At 42.3% G+C, this 11,158-nt stretch overlaps 2 protein-coding genes across 13 annotated transcripts in view; one reads left to right on the forward strand and one right to left on the reverse strand.

Moving 5' to 3' along the window:
• cemip (cell migration inducing hyaluronidase 1) overlaps positions 1-11,158 on the forward strand; it is a 1,140,081-nt gene that overhangs the window by 624,025 nt on the left and 504,898 nt on the right. The window lies entirely within an intron of this gene.
• tmc3 (transmembrane channel like 3) overlaps positions 1-11,158 on the reverse strand; it is an 86,049-nt gene that overhangs the window by 14,628 nt on the left and 60,263 nt on the right. For all 12 annotated transcript variants that reach the window (XM_073908090.1, XM_073908083.1, XM_073908085.1 and 9 more), the window contains 2 exons: positions 2,379-2,489; positions 469-594 (listed from right to left, as the gene is read on the reverse strand). In XM_073908090.1, the coding sequence (XP_073764191.1) occupies positions 469-594; positions 2,379-2,489 (237 nt within the window). The remainder of the gene's footprint in view (positions 1-468; positions 595-2,378; positions 2,490-11,158) is intronic.

An 11,158-nucleotide genomic window follows, 5' to 3' on the forward strand; every position in this document is an offset into this window, starting at 1 on the left:
GCCTTAGCAATCACACAGAACACCCTATCAACACTGGGTGTAACAACAAAGTTTCACACTTTGTAACAGTGTTTTCCACTTTCCAGCAACCATACAAGCAAGCATTCGACAGTGCCATTGAATGAAAGGTTACAGAACATTCTAAATGATCAAATAACATTCCAAAAGAACTGTAGAAACATGTCAAATATACCAAACCATTCTAACCAATCATGTCAAATTATTCTAAAATATTGCATAACTTTTTTTTACTGTATTTTAAACATGCTGTAAATGTACCCTAAAACATTTCCATCTTCTGTTATTAACACATCCTACCGATCCCACAGAATAGTATCTCCTAAAACACCAAGGTAACTGCATATGTTATGCTAGTCCCATAGATTTATACACAAACATGCCTTTGTATTATATTCTCTTGTTATTTTCTCTGTAGTAATTAAGGCCATTGTAGTTTGAAGTACTTACAAGAGTAGCAGTAAAGCCGGCAGCACAACCACAGGACTGGTGACGTAACTCATCACTTTGCTGAACCACAGTGGGAAGTCATTGGCAATGGTTTCAGAGATGATGTCGTAAATCTTCTCCTGTCCACTACAGAGCGGCAGACGAGATGTGAAAAAAAATGCAGAAACAATCTGAATCCCCTTTATTTCCAGGCAACGGGGGTTTACGTGCACAAGCAATTGGTCTAGGTGTTCAGTTATTATAGTTTGCACTTCATTATTAATTGCAAGACATGTGACTTCTCGTAATCTGCAATGACATTAATGCTAAAACATGTTAGTAAACTGCATTAAATATGCACTACATTGCAATATCTTTAGACGGCCATAAGCATTCGCAAAAGTATGGAATAAAATCGATGTCATAAATATTTCATGCGTGAATAAATTTCATTCATTCGTTCATTTTCTTGTCGGCTTAGTCCCTTCATTAATCCGGGGTCGCCACAGCGGAATGAACCGCCAATTTATCCAGGAAGTTTTTACGCAGTGGATGCCCTTCCAGTCAAAACCCATCTCTGGGAAACATCCACACACACATTCACACACTACGGACAATTTAGCCTACCCAATTCACCTGTACCGCATGTCTTTGGACTGTGGGGGAAACCGGAGCACCCGGAGGAAACCCACGCTAGCGCAGGGAGAACATGCAAACTCCACACAGAAACGCCAACTGAGCCGAGGCTCGAACCAGCGACCTTCTTGCTGTGAGGCGACAGCACTACCTACTGCGCCACTGCTTTGCCCAAATAAAATTTTATTTTCACGAGGGTAAAATACAAAATCTGTGATTAGAACAGACAGATACGACATTTTCTTTGCCTGTTTGTTTATGACAGATAAATTTATGATGGGTGTACTGCAAACACGAATAACAGTTTCACCAAAAACACGACAACCTGATTACGAGTATGTGGCGAGGGGGCGTGGCCGAGAGCCGTGGGAACGGGGTGAGGCCACCGCGTAAGTGGATACAGGTGCGGTGCGCACCTGCCTCGGATCCCACGGAAGGAGCTCTGGACAATAAAGGGAGGACCGATGGCAGAGGAAGCCGAGAGAGGACCGGGCCCGGGCATATTGTTTTACTTTTGCTTTCAGTTTGACGGCAGTCTCCGCGAGGAGCTGCCGTCCGTTTGTTTTGGTTTAAATGGCAGTCTCCGTGAGGAGCTGCCATCATTATTATTAATAAATCATTTTAAAGCTCCGTCGGTTCTCCGCCTCCTTCTTCCCGGCGGCCAAAGGGCCGTAAACTTCATTACAGAGTACAAATCAAACCGCGTCAAAATCCACTGTCAAAATTACGTCACCGCTGTCACACGCATTATTAAACAAGCGAGAGCCATCGATCACAACGGTGCGCTTGCTGGACACTTGAGCTCCCACACCGTCTCAGGTATGGAATGAAATCACTGTCATAAATATTTCGTACGTAAATAAAATTCACGCATCTGTAATTATAAAATTGTAAAGGAAAACGGAACGGAAGGGAACAATTCGAACACCTACATTAGTCTCACCTCATATGTTTCTATTAACTCTCTGAATGAAAGTAATGCGAGTTCACAGATTGGTGAGCACATTACCTTATTGGCTCACATCAGGTTTTATCCATACATCCATCAATGAAGTGATCAATCCAGTGGTCTGTTAACAAATGCCGCGAATGTGCACTTATCCTAGCAATCTACATCAGGCTTGGTGTAGAGGCTCGTTTTCATCCTGGATCAGCAAACTTGCAACGGACTAAGCCAAGAGGACCCGATTAAACTAGATCAAGCTGCACTTTTTCAGTTATCCTGGCTTTCTTGATTCCACTTTTGAGCAATACCCCTCAGATTTAAATGCTGTTCAAGCAGGATAGATTTTTACCTGAAAGGTCCACAATACTGAGACGGCCGGTATCTCACGATGGCAAAAATGGTGGGTAACATACACAGGAACAGCATGAACAGAAGCATCGCCAGGTAGAAGTTATTTGATCTGGAAAATAAAATAAATAAAAGATAAATTAACGAAGCATCATTAAACTGGTTTTTAATTATACAATTAAAATCAAAATCATTCTCCCTTCTGTGAATGTTTTTTCTTTTTTAAATATTTCCCAAATTATGTTTAAGAGAGCAAGGAATTTTTCACAGTATTTCTTATAATATTTTTTCTTGTGGAAAAAGTCTTATTTAATTTATTTTGGCTAGAAGAAAAGCAGTTGTTCATTTTTTTAAAAAGCTATTTAAGGTCAATATTATTAGCCCACTTAAGCAATATTGGTTTTTGACTGTCTGCAGAACAATCCATTGTTATACAGTAGCCCCTTTCACACAGTGATATGGTAAATATCTGGAATATTTCCGGAACGACTTTACCGGTAAATTCATAAAAACATTGTTCACACAGGCACTGACGTTCCGGGATTTTTCCAGAAAAGACTATTCACACATCCATTCCAAAATACCAGTAAATTCTGACATCATTAACCAGAAATCAGCTCTAAATGGCTGCGCTTGTATTTGTAAACATAGAAGGGGTCGGGCTTTTGTTGATGGCTCCACTTTTATTTAAAGCTTTAGCATTAATGCAGCTGCTTTGTCCCAGAGACACCCAAACACAGAAGCTCCAACCACAGCTAAATGTTTACACACTTGACGACATTACAAACTATGTGGATTGATAAATGTTGGGTGCAATTTATATTTAAACATATAGAGGAATACTTTTGCATGTTGAGATGTTCATAATATGTGTGTGTGCTGGCGCTTACTGGCTCTTTCAAGTGCACACGCGTCAACTGAAGCAGAACTTAACAGAACTGAAACAGCGGTTTATCATAAGCATATTATGGATAATTTTTTACAAAGTTGGCATTAAGTAGGAACATAGGAGTGTTTTCTGAATAACATCTAGCAGCTAAATGTGTCTAGAAAAATATTCAAATGCTTTTATTTTTATAAACAGCACGGATATGAATGCGTCTGAGTGTTCTGACTGGCTAAAGCAGACGTCACACATCCGCACGCTCTAGACTTGCACGCGCTCTTCCCAGCAATCTTCCTTCTGCGTTCACACAGTGCAGCATTCCGGCAAATTACCGGTAATGTTAAAACTTCTCTGTACGGAAAATAGCCGGAACGAATTTACCGGTATTTTCAAAAAGGGCCTGTTCACACATACACACCTTTCTGGAAAATTGCGGGTAATTTACGGAAAGGTCTGTATGTGTGAAAGGGGGTAATGACTTGCTTAATTACCCTATAGTTAAGCCTTTAAATCCTCATTTACACTAGAACGTTTTAGTTTTAAAATGACGTTTTAGAATGAAAACGACCTGCGTCCACACTAGCTTTTCACCCAGCGTTCCTGAACAACTCTCCGTCTTCACCAAACCACTGAAAACGCACATCACCTGACCACACACACACACACTCTGGCATGCGCTGCAGCATATCTAGCCAGATGAGAGCTAGGCTCGTCAGACTGTTCATCAAGGATCAACCACTGAATCCAATCTCACTATATTTGTTAAACGTGATATTTCATTCATCTAGTTCTCTATATCTAACGACATATTCCCTGTTACAGAAACATCTCCATATGCACAACCTTGGACACATCATCAGTGTTGTTTCCTGGGCTCACAGGGTGTTTCGGGTCTTGCAACAGACACCCTCCTCCAGGCGACCCGACCGAGGCTGATCAGACCCCAGCCTGTGTCCAAGTGGCATGCTACTGCCCCCACTGTTCCCCCCTCTTCAACCAGAGCCATCTGGATGCTTTTTCCGCTGCTTCCACGTTGTTGCTTAGGGCTCTTCTTCGGTTTGTGCCTGTTATTCCCAGTGTACCATAGGCTTTGCTCAGGGTGTAGCTGGCAAATCCCCTACTGCCCACTTCCCTGACTTTGGTCTTGAATCTATTACTGTACTTGTTCTCAGGTAACGTGTTTTGGCTGAGCGCAAAGTTAAGTTAATAATTAATGCAACCGTGTACATTCTGTATATAGACTGATTGTTTGTCTTTATTTCGTATATTGTATAAACTTATTGTGCGTTATACTTTATAATGACCATTATTTATTATTAAAACTGATATTCAGCAAAAGAGAGAGCATTGTATTTTCAATGAAAGTGAAAGGAGGCAGTTGTTATAGGCTTCGTTTTGTTGTAAATATCCATACAGTGAAGATGACGCTCATATATTGTCACTGACTCGGTCCCAGTCATTCCCCTCGCTGGCCAGCAGAGGCCACCATCTCCGGACTTTTAACATTACGTCATCCTTTTACTCTGATTCCAGCACACCTGATCTCCATTCCGTTAATGACCCACGTACCCTTTATAAGCAGCTCTCACACACACACCTGTGCAAAGTCTTGTTTAGCCCCGGCCAGCATTACTGAGCGTTCTATCCTGCCTGATCTCCCGTTTACTACTTCAGCCCGTTTCCTGACTCTGCTCTGCCTTCTGCCTGCCCATGACCTTAAGCCTGTTATACGGACTCTGATACTCGCTGCCTGCCCTCGACCCAAGCCTGTTACACGGACTCTGAATCACGCTGCCTGCCTCTGACCCATGCCTGGTAATCACTCTGTGTCTGCCTATCGCCAGCCCATATTCATTGCTGTGTATGTTGTATGTTCGCACAGTCGTGCGTGTTGTATGTTGAGTAAAAGTGTGACTTAATAAATACTGCAAATGGATCCCTCCGTGTCAGTCTCCCCGTTACATATATGCAGCACAACGCCTCAACATTTCTGCTGTCTGTTAAGTTGCTGATATCAAAATGAAAATAGCAGTTCTTTATATCATGTTTTCATTTTATTGTTAGGATATAGTGAAACAACGAATCCAGGATGATGTGAATAAGGTTATAAAGTACACTGTTCCATTTGAAGATTTACCGACATGTCCTCGGGAGTCTGTTTTCCATATCAAACTTGCGAAGTCTGAACTTACAAGGAGAGGATGCAGAACTGAACTGTGTGTGTAGGCTACTTAATATTGAGGAAAAGCCCCAATCAGAGAGGCGAATGTCGGCAGCCCCGCCACCGTTTTCAGATGTCTCTGTTTTCCCCCGTCCACACTGAGATGGAACAGCAGCGTTTTAGAATGAAAACTGCCTCTCCAAAATTTACAAAATGCTCCGTTTTAGGCACTCGAAAACTCTGGTGTAGTGTGGACGGATGGCATAACCGTAGCAAAATGTATGCGTTTGAAAACGAAAACGCATTAGTGCAAACAGGGTCTAAATATCATTTTAAGCTTTATAGAAGTGTCTTAAAAAAGATCTAGTAATATATTATGTACCGTCATCATGGCAAAGATAAAATAAAATAGATATTATAAATGAGTTATTAAAACTATTATGTTTAGAAATGTGTTGACAAAAACCTTCCTTCTTTAAAAAATTTTTCAGGAGGGCTTACTGTATAATTCTGACTTCAACTGTATATGTGATATAATAAGTCAAACACTACCTGCCTGCAGTGGAATGCTTACACAGCATTATCATATAAAGCAACAGTAACGTCGAAGATGAAATACAAGGTAATGTTTGGCCTCACATCTGTGACTGACTGATAAAGCCGTGATGAAGACGCAATTACATAAATCTGAAAGAGAGCGAGGCTTTATCCAACGCAGTGGCTCGTCACGCTGAAGTAACCACTGTTATCTCTGCACTCGCCACGGGAAAACGACAGGGATTTGAATTCAGTCAAGCAGAGAATAAAAGTGTAGCGCTGAGAGAGTCCCTGATCCGTACACTGAATGCTCACTGATTTTAAATTAACCTCACAGCTCATAAACACTCAAATCGTCTCACTTTACAGCTCTTGTCAGAGTAATTTACACTGCAGCCTTTTAGATCTTCAGAAAAATAAAGTTGTTTTCCAGCAAAAGAAACACGTACAGATTAGAAAAAAGAAATTCTTGTTATTTGTAGAATTTTTATATATACAGTTGAAGTCAGAATTATTAGCCCCCCTGAATTATTAGCTCTCCTGTTTATTTTTTTCCTCAATTTCTGTTTAACGCATAGAAGATTTTTTTCAACACATTTCTAAACATAGTTTAATAACTCATTTCTAATAACCGTTTTATTTTATCTTTGTCATGATGACAGTAAATAATATTTGACTAGATATTTTTTAAGACTCTTCAATACAGCTTAAAATGACATTTAAAGGCTTAACTAGGTTAATTAGGTTAACTAGGCAGGTTAGAATCATTAGGCAAGTTATTGTATAACGATGGTTTGTTCTGTAGACTATCGAAAAAAAAAATATTGCTTGAAGGGGCTAATAATTTTAACCTTAAAATGTTTTTTTTTTATTTAAAACTGCATTTATTCTAGCCGAAATAAAACAAATCAGACTTTCTCCAGAAGAAAAAATATTATCAGACATACTGTGAACATTTCCTTGCTCTGTTAAACATTCTTTGGGAAATATTTAATAAAGAAAAAAAAATTCAAAGGGGGGCTAATAATTCTGACTTCAACTGAATATATAAAGACTTCATTAGCACAGTATGACGGTTTGGCAAAGGAAGTTAAGGTTACAATGGGGTTAAATGTCACATTACTGATTTTTATATTCATTTTTGTGATGAAAATCTTGGGAAACAGGAATTTTTTTTTTGAAGTATTACGAGCTATAAACGTTTTTTTTTTTTTTGGGCATGTATGTTCTTTCTGTCTGTCTCTTTCATTCTCCCTTTCACATTTAGGTACCACCTACATTTGGAACACTATTGGCTGACATGACTGCCAATCACAATCATTCTGTGATGATGCATATTCCCTTCACCAATCACGATCTGCGTAGAGACTTTTAAATCGCAAGAGGCAACGAAAAAGAGATAAGCTGTTGTTTGAAGGTTGGCATGTCGTTTTCTGTTTTGTGGTGTCCGATTGTTTTAGCTTGATACTAATGCTGACTTTGAGTGAGATCTGTTGAAAGTTCTGTCATTTGAGCAAAATTACACGAGTAGCAGTAAGATGTGGCTGTATTTCGGCACTGGTGGGAAGCCTTAGCGTCCCACCAGTGACAATATACAGCCATATTGCACTGCTACGAATGTGATATTGTATTTATACAACAGTTCAATGGCATAATCCTGTATATAAAAAAGAAAATCATACACGAAGAGTCTAAAAACCCTGCAGCTGACGTCAGAACAGCAAAAACAGTTGCTCATCCACCAACATCACTTTAGAGCTAGTATTTGAATGATTCTCTAGCTTAATGTTTAAAGTAATGACAAAACAGCTAATATGGTCACATTTTAAGATTATAAGGCTGAACGGCATGAAATGCCCTCTGTCTACAGAGATATCTCGTTACAGTATTACAGTCTACAGTATTTCTATGTTGCAATCGGGATATCACAATAATTAACCCCTAAAAAAAAGCAGCACAATCACTACCAGATTGCTGTTGTGTTTGCGATAAGGGAAAACGTTAAACACATGCAGGCATTTCTTTTTTCTTTCTGCCAACACAACACACATTCCTGATGTGCGAGTCCCGTCTCACACTCAATACACCACAATTATATCGTATAAATACAGAGCTACAGCATACAAAAAAGAACGATTGACTTAGAATATCACTTTTATATGATTTATAATGAATTGATTAGCTGTAGTTTAAAATTACACTGTATTTTTCCTACTCTAAGGGCTTATTATGCGGTCTCTGTCGCCATCTTATGGATGGACAATGTCAACTGACTTTGCTCAGTATGACAGGCTAATGGCCACCGACTCTAAGAAATTATAAATATTTTAAAATAGGCACTATCCTTAAAAATAAACTGCATAGTTGCAATTTAAACATCCACATTCTTGCCTAAAAAGCCTCAAAAGTTCATTATGTTGTCCATCAGCAGCAATATTTGTCAAACTGTAGAATGCCCTATGCTTGTTGCTGTATGTGGGCAGGGTAATACACAAGGGTGAAAAGACGGTACTAGTGCTGTTACTGGCAGAATATTGCACGGCTATCAACCAATCAGACTCAAGAACCAGACAGAACTGTTGTGTGTATATTATATATATATATATATATATATATATATATATATATATATATATATATATATATATATATATATATATATATATATACATATATAAATATATATATATATATATATATATATATATATATATATATATATATATATATATATATTGTAGCGAGTCAAGTAATACCACGTCGCCCTGGGCACAAATCCACACCAGCTGGATCATTCATCAACCCCGGATCGCTCACAGCTGGACCTCATCAGCCAGGGAGAGATATAAGCCAGCCCCACACAGGAAGAGTTGAGCTTCATTTGACATGACTCCCTGCGCTAACGCTTGTCTCTCTCTGTCTCTCCCACAGCCGAGTCCAGCTCGTGACCGATCCAACACTCTACTTCTCACCAGCCTTCACCATCTCCCCGGAGCACTTGAGCACGCACCTTTAAGAAGAGCACTCTTTCACCCCAATATCACTTGTAAATAAAGGCACCCTCCGGGGCATTGTTTGTAACATTATCTACGGTGTTTGTGTTTTCCCTCTGCCTCGCTACAACTGGTGGAGAATGCGGGCATTGCAGAGGGAAAAATTCAGAAGAAACACTCACCATTAAGTAGAAAATAACCGCTGAATTTTTCTCTGTGTTTGTTACAGACAGGCATCCGCTCTCTCTCTCTCCCACGCTTCCTCTTGCTCGGCTGTCAACATCCCGTCGCCATGTCGGTGGAAGAGGTACTGCTCCACCTAGCGGAGATCTCCAGTAAACAGAATTCCATCTCTGAGCAGCTTACAGCCAGACAGGATCGACTGGAACAGCAGCTCCGCCAGGCGGCCAGACACCATCCGACTCCCGAAGTGAGTGCGCATCATCATCTCACTAAACTCAGCGACCTGGATGATATTGACGCTTATTTACATACCTTTGAGGTTATTGCCGAGAGAGAAGGCTGGCCAAAAGAAAACTGGGCGAGAATGTTGGCTCCGTTTCTCACAGGAGAAGCGCAACGAGCATATTTCTCACTAGAGACACCTAAAAATGAAGATTACAAAGCGTTAAAAAAGGAAATATTAGCCAGAATGGGGCTATCCACAATCAGCGCAGCCCAACAGTTTTCCCAGTGGTCTTACGACGAGAAGCAACCAGTGAGAACTCAAGCAGCTCAACTTTCTCGCCTGGGAAGGCTATGGTTATTGGGAGGAGATCCCTCGGCGGTCCAGGTCGCTGAGAAGGTGATCATCGAGAAGATGATGCGTGCGTTACCCCGACGTTTGCGAACACTCACCAGCATGCGAAATCCTGAGTCACTGGCCACCCTGGTGGAGGCGATCGAGCTGGCTGAAGCTCACATCGCCCGAGATAACGGGGAGAGAGCGGCTCTGCCACCCCGGAGGGTAAGTGCACCTTGGCGACCGGTGGAGGGCACAGCGCGACCAGGCGGCAGACCAGCGGTCCCCAGCCCGATGGACGAGCCGATGCCCACCGAGCCGACGACGCACTCGACCCCGGCCTGGACAGCAGGGTGCGCGGTACACCGCAATATCCCTCCCGAGGCTCCCACCCATAAAGTCCAGCTAGAGGGAAAAACACAAACGGCCACCTTAGACACAGGAAGCGCCATCACTCTGGTTCACCCGAAGACTTTGAAATACCGCCAGGAAAGTAAAAGTCTTATTCCAATCACGTGTGTACACGGTGATACCCGCCACGTACCCGCCCGAAGAGTGACCATCGCGGCGAAACCAGGCAGCTGGCGCATCGAAGTCGGGGTTGTTCCAGATCTTCCTGTGCCCCTCCTACTGGGCAGAGACTGGCCGGGGTTCGATGAACTCCTCACTCACCACCACGCTCTATCGGCTCGTCCAAAGAAGAAGAACAAGTCACGGGCTCATCGGGACCGCAAACCAGCGCTGATGACCACCGAGAGCGATAGAGGGGGTGAGTCATCAATTTCTGCTAATTTATACTTTGATCTGTTTCAACAGATAACCGCAGGAGGCGATTTTGGTAGAGCACAGAGGGAAGATGAAACGCTCAAACACTGCTGGCCGCAAGTACGGATCATTGAAGGTAATGAGCGACTTCCCAGCCCTCACCCCCTCCCACATTTTATTGTGGAAAATGGTCTGCTGTACTGTGTCGCAGAGAGGCGGGGGGAAAAGAAGACACTATTGGTCGTCCCGAGGACCAAGAGGGAGACGGTCTTAGAACTGGCACATACCCACCCGATGGCTGGACATCTGGGAGCGGCCAACACGGTGAAAAGGATCCGCGACCGTTTCCATTGGCCGGGGCTAGACGGGGAAGTAAAGAGGTATTGCCAGGCATGTGACATCTGCCAGAGAACGTCTCCCCAACGACCACCCCCCAGCCCTCTAATACCACTACCCATCATCGATGTGCCCTTCACCCGAATTGGTATGGACTTGGTAGGGCCTTTGCCGAAGTCGGCCCGGGGACATGAGCACATCCTTGTTATCCTCGATTATGCCACCAGATACCCTGAAGCGATTCCCCTGAGGAAAGCCACGTCATCGGCCATCGCGAAGGAGCTGTTTCTGCTATGCAGTCGAGTGGGAATCCCAACGGAGATACTGACCGACCAGGGCACCCCCTTCATGTCCCGGTTGA

The sequence above is a fragment of the Danio rerio genome, chromosome 7 (genome assembly GCF_049306965.1).
Source record: "Danio rerio strain Tuebingen ecotype United States chromosome 7, GRCz12tu, whole genome shotgun sequence".
Lineage (NCBI taxonomy): Eukaryota > Metazoa > Chordata > Actinopteri > Cypriniformes > Danionidae > Danio > Danio rerio.